Below are 19884 nucleotides of genomic sequence, written 5' to 3' on the forward strand. Positions count from 1 at the left end.
TTATGATAAAAAATAAGGTGCAAAAAATTACGTATTGTTACAACATTACAGTCATAAAGATATAAATAACTGGGCTGTTCCTATGCGACTATACCTAAAATTTAAATTTTTATGTTTTTTCAACAATTTTGACATTTTTGGTGATGGTACTTCTACTTATAGACCTTCACATTTTTATCAAATGTGCGACATTCAAATACCATTTATATACCACTTGTTATTGCGTTCTTTCCATCAAAATCAGCTATGTGGAACTTTATTTACCAATTATGTACTGATAAAATTTACACCATTATCAATCCATTTCTAAACGTATTTCCATACAGAAAAATAAAAGCCTGTAGATTTCATTTAGGTCAATCTTGATACTGAAAATAAATTTTTTGTCAGATCTTAAAAAATTGTACAAGAATCATTCGTGTAATATCGCTAAATGGTTAACATTTTTTTTCGAGTTACCATTTTTACCGGTACGTTTTGGGCGCAAATATCCATTATCTTCGGGGTGCAAATGGGCTACTTTGGGGCGCAAATGTGAAATGGGCTACAATCTTATTTAAAAGTCAGAACAGAAAACAATACATAAATAAATCGTGAAACTATAGTATTATTAGTATTTAACATTAAACAATTTTATTTAAATTCAATATCGAATAGAGTTGGTAGAGTTAAGAATATACATTAAAATACAATATCTGCATTTATAGTCATATAGGTTACTCTGGCTATCTAAATAAATGTTATTACACTAGTAAAACCATTAAAAATCTGAGATTATTCGTTTTTATGAATGGTAAGAAAAATATCGATAATATTATGTACGTACATTTACGCGTACCTACTTGTAAAATTCACCAAGCTCATCTAATAATATTTAACCCTGACTATATGTATTTAATATTAATACATATAACTATTATCCACACACACACACATAAATGTATTGATCTAATATACAGGTAATAAATTATAATATTATGTTACTATATGTTTTAATATTTATTTGTCTAAAATAATGTCACTTCCGCGTAACAGTTCGTTCGATCAAAAGCAATTCATCCATAAATAAACTTTTGAAATTGATTTTGTCCATAGTAGGCAATTCACGCTGAACTACATATTATACCTGCAGTAACCATCACAATTCTTTCGATGAAAGTAACAAAAGTAAGTAGATAATGTGAAATGTTTGTATTAAAAGTTAAGAGAATGAATAATTATTATGACGTATGGTAAAGCCCTATAGTTTAACACCGCTGCTTTTGTTGAGTCTTATTGGATTACAGTGTCGTCGATGGCGGATAGTATGCAACTGACTATACGTTAATACTGTTAAGGGAGCCGAATTAAACGTCTCTTCACGGTCGTATCCTTTGCGACATGAATGACTGCAGTGCACCCGTACACGACTCCAAGGATCACAAACATACTGCTGTACACCAAAAACTGTAACACACGTTCGATTCCCGAATCCGGATATTAGTTTACACCATACAAATAGAGAAATACTCGAACATGTTAATAGTCGAGTCAACAGTGGCGTATCCGACTTAGTTTGACTGGGTGGGGGGGGGGGGGGTACTAAAATTACTATAGACAAGCTTAAATTCTACCCTATTTATTTTACCACGAACGGCACGAAATGCATGTTTTTATTTTTGTCTTATGACACTTTTCTAGTAGAAATAACGATGAATATTAAATGTTAAACAGATTTCTGGTAGCATAATATTTTGATCTAGCTTGATCTTTTCCAAATAATCAGGAAATATGATATTATTACTAACTGTTTATTCATGACCCTTTTAAAATATATTAACGATAAATAAAATAAAATGTAGACGAGTCGGATGTTGTATTTGATTATTTATTTGTCAGTGTTTGCACCGTTTCATATCCTATTTACTCAATGACGTTACGCGTCCATTTTACATCCCTTTGCTTTCAAGATACATGAGTATTATATACCTAAGCGATTTTATACGTATATTATAATGTTTGTAATGTGAATGTATTATAATATATACGAATACAAAAACGACTAGATCAAATATCATCTCACCCGGGCTGGCAGGGACGTTCCAATTCGTACCAGGAGTGATGACAAGCACGTTGACAAACCAATGCCCAGGAAAGCGTTGAACCCCAATACCGAGGTATAGAAATCGTGTTTCAGTTGTTTGGCGATTTGTGACCTGAAACAAAATGTTGCCAAAGTCGTATACGATGATTAAAGTGATTAGTGATAGTTGTACATAAAAGATATACCTATAATGTCATATCATTAATATATATACATAAAACACAAAATCAAATTATACCTATTTAAAGTTGAAAAGTTGAAATCCTTGTATCAGTGGCGAATTTAAGGAGGGGCCAAAGAAGCCTGGGCTCCCTTTGGCTCATAAGATGTGTAAGTATATAACTGTGACGTAAAATTAATAATCACGATTCACGAAAAATTCAGGTTTCTGATTTTGTTTTGATGCTTAATATTTGATTATATTATACTTTATATTTATAAGTCAACTTTGAAAGCTACTATAATTTAACGTCTCGTCTTATCTTGTAGTGATGTAAAAAAATATTGGCCTCCCTCCCCCCCCCCCCCAAAAAAAAAAACAAAATCCTAGGTCCGCCACTGCCCTGTATAATTTATCAAAATTACTTACAATTTAGTATTTACACAATAGATACATGAAAGTATTTACATCATGCCAATAATATAACTATAGATTAAAGATTGTAATTGATTTTCTAAAAATTTTAATTTTAATTTTTCGTTTCTTTAAATACTGTATATGTTGCCAAGAAAATTCTTTGATGGTTTTTAGTAAGTATATTATAGGCGGGCGCGTGGCCTTTCAAATGATAGCCATATTACTTTGTATTATATTATAATATTGTTTCAATAATAATACATAAAGTTATATACTCACATGGCGATGACGAAAATGGATTGCACAACCGTATCGAAGCAGATGTACATTAGGTACACGACAATGATGTTTTTTGAATAGTAGCCTAGGGACAGGAGCAATGCGATCACCAGAGAACAGAGAGCCAAAAACGCGAATCCATGATCGTTCCAGTTCACGTTCACCTTGCCGATTTGGTAAGTACTTAACGCAGCTATATATTATACGTAATAAATATATAGATATCGTGGCATGAATGTATTATTTTTTTCTGTATGGCTACTATATAATTCGGTATAAGCTATTAGACACAATCTTTAATATGAGCAATCTATAAGTTTCTGCTATTCAAAGTTTTCGGGGGGGCGGGGTGATCTTTCCATTGATAGTTTCTTATATGATACAGAGAAACATAGAGAAAGGTGACGCACCTTTTGTCTAGGGTCTAGCCCGGATTAAAACCAGAAACGGTTGAACGGTGAGATCCCTATATCAACATACAATATACAAAACGGGGAAAACATTATAAAATATAGTAATACATTGTAAATAAATAAATATATATACACACTATGTATTACAGTGAAATCTCTATATAGTTAACAGTCATGGGGAATTAAAAAATATTCACTATAATATACGAGTAGAGGTATACAAACTTTTTAACCCCGCGGCTCCTTTGGGTGTTCACAATATTTTGACGACTCTCAAATGATTATGAAATAACACACGGATACAATAATTTATGGCCAATATGTTAATAACAGTGACATTAGTGCTAGAAATAAAACTTCAAATGGTCGCGTCGTAAGGTGTGTCGTTTTCATTTCCATAATAAATGCAAATAATGTTTATAATAATTATACAAGGGCGTAGGTATGATGTTGGTTTCCGGTGCTTTGAAGTGGCTCCCTTTGCAAACTCTCGCGATGCCCCTGGGAGCCACAACGCACAGTTTGAATACCTCTGCCATAGGGAGTTGATCTGCACTGTATAGGGAAACGTTAATAGAGAATTGGTTATTATATGTATAAATAATATACATATATTGAAATTGGTACATATTTATTCATTATTTATTATATTATATACAATATTTATGTAATAATAAGTGGGTATAAACATTTTTAAAACATTTTTTAATGTTTGTGTACAATTAAAATTATTTGAATTATTTTTTTGCTCTTTGCAGTGATATGTACATGTATAATGTCCATTTATGAGAGATAGTTGATCGTATATTATTAAATTTCTGATCCAATTTAGATATTTTGCTATACAAATAATTATCAACATATCAACAATATCACTCATTTAGGTTATTTCTTAGTCATTTCTGGTAAGTGTGTTGACAAAATATATGATTTTTTATAACATTGCCTGTGTTGTCAGTTAATACCTATATAGGCTATAGGAAATGACTGAAGGACGATATTGTCTACTAATGTCAGGAGTTCATAATATTGGCTAGGAATTTATGTTATTACCTAATTGACAGTGACATATATAACATAATACTCACCACACATGGTGGCCAAAGAATCGACCAAACCGTTCAGCAATATGTGCTTGTCGTTCGATTCGTCTGCGATATATGTGTACAAAATATTTACGTACAAATTCGTCTGTGGAAAAGTCGAAACAATTAAAACAAATAAACTAACGAAATTATAACAAACGATCATAATAGCGATTGATCGTACATGTATTTTATATTAATATATTTCATACCTACAGAGTGTTCAATAAGTTTTTAAGCGTATGTTTGATGCTAACTTTTTTAAACATTTCACACACATATTTATTACTCTATGAGTATGAAATATTACAATTTAATAGAAAAAAACAGACCTAGATAGGTTATAGACTTATTGATAATGATAGGAACGTCTTATGTAATTTACATATTATATGATTATAATTATTATAATGATTGTAAAATAACTATGAAAGTATTGAAAATTTAGATTTGAGTAATTTTTACTGTAGACAATATTATGCATTAAATAATATTGTAGCATAGTATAATCGTTGATTCCGTATTTAACTACATGAATTTAAAAATAATAAAATCTTTTAAGTCCTCAATATAATTTTTCAACTAAAAAATGAATATATTATTAAGTAAAATGTAATTAACAATCTAAAAATTAACTTTTGAAGCATTTATTAAGCACGCAATATTATAATTTGAGTAATGTATGATCTATTTATGTATGCAACATTTATTTCATAGAATTCACTGTGTTCACTTAAGCGAGTACCTGAAACTACCCTACTTTTAAATTAAAAATTAAAAATTAAATTAATTATTATTATTTTTTTAATCATAATGATTAAATACTTCATAAAAAAATGTATAATATGAAAATTTAGAATCTGTGTGACAGTACTAGTACATATAATAATATCATGTATACTTGTGTGAATGCTGCCATGGCTATGACGTACCAAATGGACCACATCAAAACCGTTCGATCGGCGTACGAATATCTGAAGTCGCAGAAGTTATTAAACTGGATCTCAGATTGCACGATCTGAAACTTGAAGGTATCCAAATACAACAATATGTCTTGTACATAACGATATCTGAAGATCTAACCTAACCTAACCTACTGGTGTCGTGTGTATGAGATCTACCATCTACCAACATCAATACTGATCCATAACTCGAAATTGGGAGTTAACATTAAAATATACATTTTATACTCATAATGCATATTACATGAAAATATTGTTAGACTTCAGCAAAAATTGATATGATTCATTTTTCAAAAATTATTGTAAATACATATTATGATATAATACCTAAATTAAAAATATTATTTAAATTCATGCCAGGCGTATAGCAACTGCATATCAGTATTGGTTTTTTAACTTGGGTTGTACAATTTTATTTCAAATGTTTGTAATTACAAAATTACATAACAACTTTTGCTGCTCATAGTTACCTGCATAAAAGAAATCCATCATACTAAATCCCATACAACATAATTCCTTATACTGATAGATCGCATACAACACTAGTACCATAGAAAACGAAACTGATTACTTAAATTTGTAAATATAATATCTCTAACTTACAATTTTAAAATTCACAAATTTAAATAAAATAAATTTACGGTTATGTTCTCCAAAAATAGTAAGTACCCTTTTCACCAGGTTACTTAATGCTAAGAAGAGTTTACTAAATGTATGAGGTAGGAAAATTAGCATATAAGACTTCTTTTAGCATCAAGTACTAAGTTAGAGTAACGTATTTAAAATTATTCAAAAAATATATTATCAATTTTTTTAGAGCATTATAATATGTTGATACATTTTAAATACGATAAATATTTTAAAAATAAACCTAAAATAAATTTGCGTATTTATCTACCAATATGCACTTATTGATCATTGTAATATTACAATAAATTTTCATAGTACCTACCTAGCTATTGTGTTTAAAATTATTGATTTTATGAAAATAATTAGTTTTCTTGAGTTTCTCTGATTAGGATAGATAATATTTTAATAGATTAATTTACTGAAATATAAATACTCTAAAAAAATGTATGTGCTTGATTCCTAAAATATTAACTGTAGAAACGAAGGCGAATAGAGTAAAAACATCGGTATAAGTGCATCATATTTGGTAGAATAACTAAATATTGATAATCGTCTCGGGCGAAAATATAATGGTTGTTTTCAGACTAAAACAATACCACTTTGACCAGACGTCATCGTCTGCAAATGTCACTTGTGTGCTCACATTTGGTGTGTCAGCTTTTTCGGTTGAGGAGTACTTGGATATGCCTGGGTCTCGGATGGTTGCATTTGAGAAAACTTTGCCACGGACGTCTTGCGTGTGAACGAACGTTTTGCTGTTTCCGACGGATGGCAAGAAGCATGCCCATGCAGTCGCAAATGTCACGACTAGAAAATATATCAAATAAACCAGTTACTCGTTTACTATAGGTACGCTAACAGCAACGAGGACGATCAGTTTCATTGGCGTTACAAAGACCATCGTGGGAGGGGGTGATATGTATATTTCATACTTGCCACAAAGAGTTAAAAAACACACACACACACACACACTATCATAACTTATATTTTCCAGAAATGTTAAAAATAGGTAAAATATATTTATTTATAGAAATTAGTTTTTCGGTTCAAACTTTATGTTTATGTGTGGATTTGTTCGTAGCGCGAATAAACACACATAATATCTGAAAAAATATATTGGCGAGATTTTTTTCTCCACCGCCCGGGTTTGCAATCAGATGTCGATTGTGCGTTAAGTAAAAAAATACAATTTTATACTATAAAATAAACTACTTCGAAAACCGTACAGGCGAGGCTGTAGTATGGCAGAACGGAGTAATTGCGATCATTGAAGTAGACTACTAGTTGACCCAGGAGGCCACCCACACACGTGCCGCTCAGCATCCCGGATTTTGCGAACCCCGTGGCTATCTGATAGTGTTCTTTGTCCTCAATCTTGGAGTACAAGTAGCCGTAATACGCCATCTCTATGCACGCGAACAGCGACAAGCACACCTCGGTCACCTGTTGGACACACGCACAAATGCGACCGTATAGGTAGGTACATCTAACTAGGCATAAAATAAATATTGTTAATCTCCAATATAAAGACAAAAAAACGGAACCTTATAGTTTGATTTAAAATCACATTATATTTCAAATATTTATCTACGATCTATAATTAATACCATAAAAATAATGTTACCTAAATTCACCACCGTGAACTATTGTTCGGCAAAAATTACATTAACTTGTTCAAAAAGGAGAGAAATCGTTCATGAATTTAAAAAATCCTAGTATATCTTCAATTAAAATTATATTTTTCCCTGAACCTCCACTCTCCCTCGTTCTGGCTAACATATTAAACCTGTCTCTGAAACCATTTGAGTTTTAAAATGCCATCTTAATGTTAAACATGTTTTATTGTACAGAAAACAATTATTTTGATTTTATAGATCGACAGAAGTTTTTTGCAGGAACGTACTAGACGTATTATATGCAGGTGGAAAAATCCCCACTGAACTGTACCTCATATTATTTAGATTGTGGAGTCACTGCCTGATATGTAACATTGCCGACTATTATTTAATGATAACGGGAAAAAAGGCTACCCTTAATGTCTGGTTCTTTGTTTATAATTCTAACGCGCTTTAATATTGATCACATTATAATTATGTAAAAATATTTAATATAGGTACTTGGGGTGTACTTTTATATACCTACGTGTTAAACGAACTATATACGAATTATACCATTATTCGAAACGTGGTTGGTGAGTTGATCAGGTTTACGTATGCCGCCACACCCAGAATCCCGTTTAATATCATCACCGGCTTGTATCGTAAGTAGTCGGACGACAGGAATACCAGAAACGATCCAATCACTCCAAAGTATATCCTGATCGGTGTCAATACGTCGGAAACCTGTGTACGACAATAACACAATTCATAATACAATATAAATCTTTGGACTTACCCGAGGTTTTTTTGTGCACAATGAAAAAAATAAACATAAATCTAAGCTTAACCGGTTTGTTATTTATTGTAACAGCTGCAGTAGATGAATATTGTGTACTGGTATAAGATTATGAAATATGATCGTATTATAACGTGCTATGCAATAACCAACAACTCCATTACACTGCACTATAATAGGTATATTACATAATAAATATGTAAAACTCGAAGTTTCAAAAGTTTTCATCTGATTTTAAAAATCATATCTATAATCTATTTTAATAAAAGAAGGTGGGTTGAACTAAAATACATTCTTAAGATAATCATGTTTCAATTAGTTTGCTTAAAAACTTCATCTGATTACGAATTTATACAAAACAATAATCGGTGATCGTGGTAATTCGAAAATCGTGTATAGATTTCGCCAAGTGGAAAATACGTGGGTCATAATATCATAAAACATTTATTAACAAACTAGTCAAATTGCATTAAAACTTGTCTATCTTAAGAATATAATATTTTAGTATTACTACTAACCGCTGTATCTTCTTTTTTTAGAAATAATTATGAATTTTTAAAATCGGATGAAACTCTCCCATGTTTGTATTATGTAAATATTATGTATCTACGTTCGGATTCATGGATTTTTGATTTTGTGGTGAAATCAAATATACACGTCACGAGCCCACTAATATTGTTATGTTATCGTTATTTTTATTTATAAATGGTTAAGAGAACTTTTTACCCGAATATGAGGTGTCACTGTACCTGAATGGCTGTATATCATAATGCAATTAAAATATGAAAAAAAAAACTTTTCATCTGAGCATAGTTCATATTTTTATTTACAAATTTGGTAGTAATAATATGTCACTAAAAATTAACTATAACTGAGTTGTAGTAAGAATCTGTAACGTCTATTTTTTATGTAACACGTGTGTAAGACAGGACAGGTACTAGGTACAACACATGGTATGGTATGGTATGTCGTATAAAATGTTATAAGCTTGTACAATATTTGACCTGAATTGTTTTTTTTTTTTAAATAACACCGTTTATAGAAACAAAAACCCAATTTCGGATGTAGCATGTAGACATAAATATTCCAGTAATTGTTATCATAATATGTTTTTTATTATATTTAATAAAATTGAATACTGCCTTGATGCCGCCGAGTGGATGGGGAGGGGGACGCTCGACGTACACCGAACTTTGCGAATTAAAAAATAAAATAAAAACGCTTATGATGTTATCTGAATGTCCGTCATCACTGTTATAATAATCTATGCTTAATGCTATTATTGTTATAATTCCGTTCTTACATGATATTTTGTAGTTTATATGTATAAAACGCCAACGCAATTAAGGTTTTCGGAATCGCATTAACGATTACGTTTGTTTTGACAGGAAGCTCAATACTTCCACACAATTCATTTTCCTATTTTCTCACTTCTGTTTCTTTTTGGTGTTTTCTTTCCGCTTCAACACAAACCACAATATAGATTTTTTAAATTAAGAAAGAATGATTTTATTTTTTTTCTCTTTTATTTTTTTATTTTTCCTTCTTTATTGAGTTTGATGATTTTGGCTTTATTTATTTATTATTTATATATAGAATTAATTTTACGACAGTCATATTATATATACGTGACTTTTGTTAACTTTTTCCAAAACTGGAAATGCTTAATAATTCAAGAGTGACGCGTGTTCGCCGGGAACAATACAAAAGGTCTTTGGATTTGTTTGAGTTATCGATTCGGCAAACTCCCACAGAATAATAATACAATGTATTAATCGAAACGAAAACGATTTTTAACAGCTATACATCGACATGTCAAGTGTATTGTTTAGTAAGTTTAGTTGGATGTATGAAAATTCCCCAATTCCCAGGAAGTCAATTTTAAGGTTGAATTTAAATGTTTAACAATTCTAACGGTATATTTTTTTGACCTATTAAAATAAATGTTAACTAAGTACATCGGTATAAAATGATTAACTATATAAATTAGTGACAATATTATAAAAACACTGCATTCGAATTGATTTCTAAAAAAAAAAACACAATTTTGAAATTTTCCTAGTTGAGTCTCGCCTCATTTACACCGTGTTGCACAATCCCTGTATGCTGCAGCCACGTAGAGCCACGTAATAAAAAAGAGTAAGCCAGTAGAGGAAAAAAGGTAAATAAATTGGCAATTTGAATTTTTTCCGCTTTGTAGCGGTGCAAATTAGCTATAGAGTCAGGCATTATTGATGCGAATGATGATCAGTGGCCACAATATAATCAGTCATTATTTTGACTACTTACTCGTGTTTAAACAACTTAAATTATAGTTAAATACTTCGTGTTTTAATATTATTTCTTAAATTTTTCACCTTGCTGATTGATTATAGGAAAGAAATGAATACATTTGGTTATAAATAGATGATTGTTAGGATTAAATTGTATTATTTTATTCGATCTATTTAATCAGAATTTTCTAAGCTTTCGAATACAATTTGTTTGAATAAACTCAGCCGTCTATATGAGATAATGATTTACTGAGAATATATATATATATGTTTCCTTTGGGGATCGATGATTTACATTTTTTTGTATTTAATAGTTATAAATATATGTATTATTATATTTTAAAATCAATGATAACTGCGTTTTGAGCAAGTGTACTCGTATCTACACACACATATATATATATGCATGTATGAATCCATCTAAAATCTGGGATCGAAATACAAAGATTAAACACATTTTTAGTATGCACTATTCAGTGAATAGTGAGGTACATGAAGTGGGTAAAATATACAATTAACGTTTTGAGTTACGAACAATAGGGATTATTAGAATTATATTAAATTATTTAAAGATTCTAAAGAAAAAAAAAAACTATAAAACATAATGTTAGAAGACTTAATAATATCGTTCTCGTTCCGTAGACTGAATGAGTAATAATAATATTATACGATGTATTATAGTAAAACAATAGATTGAACAAAGTACAGAAAAAAACTCCATCTGGATTGACATAATATTGCAAGAAATTTATGTAGACAAAAGAGTAATAATAATAATATGGATATGAGACTTAGTCTTAAAAAATATATATAATATAGTTATATATATATTATAATATATAGCTTCAAACTTATAAGCAAACAACTTTCGAGTGACTTTATTATAACATTGACACAACATGAGGATACTTGAATAAAACTCGTTAGGGATTTTGAGTGTACACTGAAGCATCAGTACGTCATACTACATATTACTATGTATAATTATTGTTTTATAATTTTAAATTTTATGTATAGAAATATTATTTCTATTTAATATTATTTTATGTACAGAAATAGAGACAGGAATTGAGTTCATATTAGATCAAACTATGCATGACAAAAATTGTTCATTTCCTGATCTTGAGATTAACTGGAAAGCTACGACAAACTATAGGTTGAATGAAATTCAAAAAGCATCCACATCCACTGAAATATTAAACAAATGGATTGGATTTACACTACCCTCTTGGATACAGACTAGTTAAATTCAGTGGCATAACTAGCAGCACATTTTTAGGGTAGCGAACACTTTTATATGCTTCACCAGCTACAATAAGCATAATGGGTGAGTACTACTTACGCAAAACTTCCTCCAAAATAATTCAATAATTCTAAAAATAGTTATCATATTTACAGTTTTATAACACGAAAATTCTAAAATAACGTATTTTTTTTCTGATAATTGGTTAAAGATAAATAAATAGTAAAGTAGCGGATTTTTTTTTATTAAATTATATAAATATTGTTGTGGCAGCAAAATGACACTCTTGCGATCTCATAAAATTTTTTGGAGTCACGACCGCTACCCCATAGTTACGCCACTGAGTAAATTACTATTTAAATTTCATCAATAAGTTCTTACTCATATAAGTAACTAGTTATTCTGTATTATGTTTGTTTGAATTGATATTGATTTTTGTACATTGTACAACTGCCCTAACTTAGTATCAATTTTTGTAGACAAATCAGAAAAGTTGATTGATTTACTGAATGAAAAAATAAATATAAAATAAAAGATGGTTCAAGTCGTAAATTATTTGAGAGTTTGAAGAATTCTTAGACATATGTCAAAGTAAGAATTGTTTTATATACCTACCTAGATTTTAAAATATACCTTACATATGAAATGGGAAATCTACTATTACCAATCTCACATTTTATCTAATTCTCAGCTATATATCTACACAGACTTCGAAAAAGCTATTTTAGTGCAAAGAATATTGTTTGGTAATAATTTTCTTTTTTTAAATGCGCTGTATCCTCTTAATTTATTTTTCTGATTTCATTAACAACTGTGTAGCTATCTAATATTACAGTGGAAATACAGTACAGACTCGAGACTCGACAATTGTAGGAAGAAAATAGAAAAATAATAATTTGAATTATAAATGCATATGTTTGTTTTTGTAGAAAATGAAATGTTTAGTAACTGGTAAGTAGGTACACATTGTAGGGAAAGTGGATAAATGTTGGTAAAATCTAACTATGAAGTGAATTGTGTGTAGAAACTTTAAATATATCCTATATTTAATTTATGATAACCAAACCGGCTTAAGCTTATTGGCATGTCAGATAACATTGTAAAAACACCATATAAAGTAATAAGTACATTGTAGTATTTAGATTCTTATTAATTGTCCGTAAGAATATTATATAATTAATATTGGATAATATTTCCACACATAATCCATGTATTAATTATTGTGATACTATAGTCATATATAGTGTACTATCAATTATCTACAGAATATAAAGCGGCGTATGGCAAATCGCAAAGATAATCCGCAAAATTCAAATTGACACTTCATAAGTGCTGGTTTTCATGGTTTTCTTTTTTTCTATGATGAGCAATAATTGTCCGATGCAGATGAAAAATTCATCAATATTTATCATTTGATTAAAAATGTTCTTAACAGGACTTTCCACTATTCTATGCTGCAGCAAGCTGATCAGTTTTTTAAACGTATCCTTTTCAATGTCTTTTATCGATTCGAGTTTCATCTGAATTGATAAGAGTACAAGATCAATTTTTTTTTTTTTGTTTCACACATTTCGTAATGGCCTTGTAATAAAAATGTTAAAACTAATTTCCCGTAAGTAACTTATACGTAGGCTAAGTTCTAGTCGATACGTGTGTCTGGCACAATAATCGGAAGTATACGAGTAGACAGGTAGTGAGACAAATGACAATACGAGGTTAAGTGGACGGGAATGTATCAGTCATCATTCCATTACGAGTAAAAAAAAAAATTCAATCACGTATAACGGTGCACCACACTGTCCCAGACCTAATTAACAATCAAATGCCAATCATTAACGCACAAACCGTGTTATCGGGTTGCCGGTTATCGTAACTCAATTAGACTGATTCATGCAACCATAATGATGTATATATCATTATGCATTATGCATGTTATCAATTATGTAATGAAACATTTATTTTTATACAAAAAAATTATGTGTTTTTCACACCTAATTTAAACATCTTAGCTCACTAATGACTGAATTGTGGTGGGAGTAGAAGGTTGAGTCCAGCTCAGTGGTTTTAAGGTCGGATCTGCAGCCTTTTTATAATTTCGAGTTCGTTTCAATTTCGTCGTTTATTCATATCTACGCGTACGCGTGAATTATTCAAATATATATATACGTCTAGTCTAGTGTTTAGCCATTCGGTGGATGTTTACTCATTCAAGTACATACTGTGCATAGGCCGTAGACGTATCGAAACTGAGTTTAAGTGCTCATAAATTGCGTAATATATCATTATCATATATCGGTGCGCCACATTGAACATAGCAATGTTGCAACAGCGTACCGTGCCACGCATAATCTCAGCCTCTCAGGTGATATTTTAATAACTTCTTTTTTTTTCATGTAAAATTTATTGAAATTTATTTTCCATACACTTATTGGCTGTTGCATTACTTTTATCGAACAAGTCAGACAAAGAAAACATTCTGCATGCATGTTTATATTGATCTATATATACTTCATGTATTATACGAGAAATATTCAAATATTAGTATGTATATAATATTATATATAGTCATGCTGTATTCAGCTGTATACACAGTGAAATGAATCGAAGTGTATACTTAGTATCATTGATTATACTAATGGTAGAATCTACGTACGTAAACTCTGTCCGAGTGCACGTATTATATTATCATCATCAAATCGGACCGCAACATCGTGATGCGAAACGGAGAATATAATATTGCAAACCATCGTATTTTCAGATATTACTAATTACCACTAATTTTCAATTATTACTACTTTATCGATAGTTTTATTGTTATTAAAGTGGGGAATAATCGCATAGATAATAATGAAATAAATTTAACTATAAACTATTAAGTATAAGCTTGAACAGGTTTATAAATAGGATGATACACATACACCTATATAATAGTTATAAATGTTTAAAGTTAAAACCTGATTTTATTTGCTTATCCCGGCTTATCAAACTATGCATAATTTAGTTTTAGACTCTTGGTGAAGGTGCATTATAGTATTTGTATCAAGCATTTTTATTTTTATTTTTTAACCTATACTGTAATCATAAATTGTTAGTACCGAAATATTTTTTTGTTTCTTATTTGAATGAAAAACATTTCAAGTCAATCGATTTAACTAGAATGTTTACACTATTTACTATTTAGATCTCTATATTCGTCTTTTTAACACAGCAGATACCCTTAATATACTAATGGATTGCGTTCTAAAGGGCTTTATAATTAACCCTAGAGAAATATGGGGGAAGTTAAAATTTTTTTTTAAAAGGCCTCTTTAAGTCTACTTCGCCCACATATAAATTTTACCTCGCCCCGCCACTGTTATGGACGTTAATACTTGATAAGTTTGTGTGTGTTAATAACTTTTTGTATACCTCTTTTAGCGTAGCGTTGACGGACGGACTGGTCAAGTAAGCCGTCAGAAACGAATCCATCGGTCGTATTTCCACCGTGAACGTGAAAACGGTGACCATTACCGTTATGAATTTCCAGTGATCCATACTGGTGCAGACGGTGACTATGGCTGTGCTTTTATCCGACTAAGAAGACGGAAGAGTAACTTGAAACCAAACGCAGGCCCTTGTTTTTTAATGCGTTTTTCTCACGTTGATATACTATTTACGTTCAAATATTAATATTATTCACGCGGAGGTATTATTACTCGTAATGTCGATATTCCACGATCGAACGCGCCAAAAAAAAAAATGGCAATATCAAATGGCACAATCAGATACCGAAAAGAACGTTGTTGTTGATAAAAAAAATTAAAACGATAAAACGAATAAATGCAACGATCAGCAGCGTCGCATGTATTATTATAGTATTGTGCAAATTAAAATATTTAATATATATGTTTTCGGAACAGATTTTTAAATTATTTTCGTAAGTTAATCTCGGTATATTATACTTCTTTTGTGCGAAATTCAAATCAAAAGGTTGTACATAGATAGGTATAGAAACGTATATAAGTTCGACATAAGTATTGAACGTTAACTGGTCTTTGTGCGGTGATAATAATGAATTCGATATATTATTATGCGTATATTGTATAATTTAATAAGCAAATATTTTTATTGACTTATTGACCTACGTAATCCGTGTAGGTGCTAGTTTTTTTAAAAACTGTTTTTCATCCCAACAAGTTGTGCGTTAATACGACGACGTATATTTAATAAACTAATGAATAATGATAAAATAATATTATTATCAATTGTCACTTTTAATTCGTAGAAACTTACATAGGCAGTGCAGGTGCAGTGTTGACTGGTAGCTGCGTATCGATAAACAATAATAATCGATATTAAGCATGATTACAGCAAAATTTGTACGAATGCCATTTTAGTTTACTGAATATTGATTATTATGTTTATAATTCGTTTATTTTTTTTTTTTTTTTTATTACTTTAAAGCCTCAACAACTAAGGTTATTAGCTTACATATTTTAAAATATTACTTATATATACAGGTGTAATTAAAGTAGGGGAATATCTAGGAAAACATATGAAATTATATGAGGTTATAAAGTTTGGTTATTTTTAGGAAAGTTAGAATATTAATAGAATTTTCATAGTCCGGTCCGAGTGCTTCGTAGAATAATTCGTTTATATATAGGCTTATTTATTTGTTCGTTACATTCTAACTATAGTAAGTTAGTTGTGGTGTCAAACCATCGACACCAGGCGCAATCGTTAAGAAAGTTAAATTATATTTTATAGCTGTAACTTCAACTTTTTAAAATAATATATACATATATATACTAATCCTACTGACATCTTATCTTATGTTCTATTAGTTTTACTACTTTATTTCTAGTTTATTATTTACCTTACGAATAATAAATTTATTGATATTTTTTAACGTGAATACTCCAGCTGTAGGTATAATGCCACATTATGATTATTACTTTAACTGCACGTCGAATAATGGTAAAATATGTGACATTATATTATTCTTATTTTATTTTTATAGCAAAATCCTATAGGTCAATTAAAAATATTAGTATACATTGATTTCCAGATGTCTTTTTTATAGTAGTTGTGCTACATAATATAAGACATGGGGTTTGAGTACAGAACCAAACTATTATAGCAGGTTAAATAATTAGATAATAATCTTTTAGAAAATTATTATCTAATTGATAATGTTTTGTTGGAATAAGTTGTTGGTATAATTTTGGTTCGATAATTATATTATTGAACATAATTAAAATAACATGAATAATTATAAACAGTTTATACGAATTCACAACAGTACAATAGATACTATGAGTAATTTTATTAATTTGGATCACAAATAGCATTTGAGTTTTGTATTAAAGTCATTAAAGGTCATTTGTGAATATTTTCAACTATATAATAATATCATGAAGAGATCAAATTAACAATCAACCCATGGAAAACCCATTCACCCTCATTCAGGCACAAATTTTTATTTAATTTATTTTACAATACGGGACGAACCCTTTAGTACATGATTATAATAGTATAATAATAATAGTTTTGTTTATGGAAACGAGGCTCAATTTTGGAGAAAGAATGAAGGGTCAGTGTTAACAATGCGCATAAGACGGATGATCGGTGAGTTAAGATAGTAGTTTGAGGAAGAGAAAGGTATATGAAATGGAACAGATGATCGTGTACGGCGGGAAGGGACATTAAATGAGACACGGGATTGTGATTCAGGAATGTCAATTTTAGATTAAATAAGTAGTTGTCACAATGTCTATAGGATTTGACATTCCCGTCTGACATAATTGCATCTTATAACTATATAAAGAAGACTGCCCGATTTGTGAATTCTGTGACAAAGGGGCGTAACACGTTTCCACTAAAAGTATAGACCTTTACCTTTTCCACCAACACCCGTTTCCACCAAATGTGTATTTTCCCCTTTACCACCAATATCCGTTTCCACCAAATGAGATCCACCTAATTCAACCACGGTTAATTTACCAAAATAATTTGTATACTACCTACGCTTATATAAAATTCTTCAATACAGTAATAAGTTTGTTTAAAATACTAATGCTGGATTGAAAAAAATGATATATTAGTGTATTTAGCTATGTATTATTGTACCTACTCGAATATATAATTGGTTGATATTTTTTTTCAATATTAGAATACCTATACTTTTCATGAGTTTTTCGAATTGATGTAAATTGTATATATATAATATATACACACAAATACACAATATAATCAATGTATCGTTGGTCGTTTTTTTTCGCATTTTTATATCTGACCATTTACAACTATACCATAATTATTATTATATAGTAGTATACAATTGTTTTGGTAAAAACGTGATAAATTATTTTATTTCGTGGAAACGGGCATCGGTGGAAAAGAGAAAGATCTATTTTTGGTAGAAACAGGCATTGCCCTGACAAAGAACTGACGATCACACTATAGAATGTCCCAATTTCAACATCGCCACAAATATTCTCGGAAGTCCATTAACGATGCAACAAGCACTTGGCGAAGAGAACTCCAAAAACATGTACACTTTTTTCACTAATATAGGATTAGAAAAATTAATGCAAAAACACATGTATATAATATATTTCACATACTCCCTCTAATATTAAACATATTGTTTCCCCATAATTTTAAGACCAATATTTTGTGATTATTACTGGTTAATGACCTCAGAAGTTGAAGCCTTATTAACCTAATAAATATACGAGTAAATAATATTTTAGCTAATATTACCAGTAACATCAATATACTGTTACACAGTCAAATAACCAATTGATCAAGGAATTTATGTACATTTTACCTACTATGATTTACATAATAGAATATTATCATAGGAGCAGCGATTCCCAAACTTTTTTTATCTGGCTCATAGTGCCCTGCTAGTGGTTAATTTATACTACACATGAACAAAAAACAGGGATATAGTCATTCTGTTGTTTGGTTGGTGCAAATAGTTTTTATCGTGATTTAGTCGACAAGTCACACTATAATGGATGTGTTTAACTTTAATTTGAACTCAACGATAAATCCTTACATATAGAAACTTGCTGATCGAGGACTGTCTGTTAACATATATTTATTTTTATTTTTATTTTTTTCAAAGTTTATTAAGGCTTCAACAACACAGGTTTTTAGCCTACTTTAGTTAAAATTTATACAAGAAAAAGAAAGGAAAATATATATATGTATACATTACATTTTGGAATACATTTTACTACATTATTATAGTTATTATTTACAATGGGTATTTTGTGTTTATATTATGGAAAAATGTACTGATTGCAATTGTGTTTTCATCTTTGAAGGCTTTAACATATATTATAAGGGGTATTTTATTTTATATTTATATATTGATTTAAGTAAGTCGTCTATTTTTCTATTAGTAATATACAGTCACTGTATTACAGTGAATATGTAAAAATAATATTTTCTAATTAAAATCGCATATATCATAATAATATATTAAAATTGTTTTATATGATTTCATATATTTAATATATTACTATAATGACGCTTAACAAAATGTATACCTACCATCGTATCACGATAGAACAGTGTGAATGGGCGTATATGATGGTATAAATGGCTTGAAATTAATCTAAATGTTTTGACATTTTTACTGTAGGTATATATAAAAAAATAATAATATACATCTAAAATAAAAATAAAACATAATGTTTACAATTTATTGTAATTATTGTTCTTAGTTTCAGTCAATATAATAAAAAGGACTACCTATTTTACTGATTATAAAAAATTGTGACCTGACTTTCTATATAGCTATTTTTAATACATTTTTTTAAATAAATTCTCCTACGTTTCTTAGTTGGCGGGCACCACACACCACGAAAGTTGTAATCGTAGCTAGATAACATTGTAGGCATGACATCCCTGGATCAGCTTTGTTTAGTTTTGTCAATTTTTGTCAATT

General features: G+C 29.8%; 1 protein-coding gene across 2 annotated transcripts; it reads right to left on the reverse strand.

Moving 5' to 3' along the window:
* Nucleotides 1-587: 587 nt before the first annotated feature.
* LOC107171551 (thiamine transporter 2-like) lies at nucleotides 588-15969 on the reverse strand. 2 transcript variants are annotated; one of them, XM_089221944.1, is made up of 9 exons: nucleotides 15348-15969; nucleotides 8201-8371; nucleotides 7256-7472; nucleotides 6673-6836; nucleotides 5339-5461; nucleotides 4441-4543; nucleotides 2940-3132; nucleotides 2063-2195; nucleotides 588-1446 (listed from the first exon to the last, which is right to left on the reverse strand). In XM_089221944.1, exons 1-9 carry the CDS (start codon nucleotides 15471-15473, stop codon nucleotides 1333-1335), a joined length of 1344 nt encoding a protein of 447 aa, XP_089078070.1. In that variant the 5' UTR covers nucleotides 15474-15969; the 3' UTR covers nucleotides 588-1332. The 2 variants fall into 2 exon arrangements, with proteins under 2 accessions (XP_089078070.1, XP_089078071.1); XM_089221945.1 differs by having other exon boundaries at nucleotides 5339-5455; nucleotides 15348-15968.
* Between the last annotated feature and the right edge of the window lie 3915 nt (nucleotides 15970-19884).

This window comes from Diuraphis noxia, unplaced genomic scaffold (assembly GCF_037042655.1).
Source record: "Diuraphis noxia isolate RWA-SAM2 unplaced genomic scaffold, SU_Dnox_SAM2 contig0003, whole genome shotgun sequence".
NCBI classification, from domain to species: domain Eukaryota; kingdom Metazoa; phylum Arthropoda; class Insecta; order Hemiptera; family Aphididae; genus Diuraphis; species Diuraphis noxia.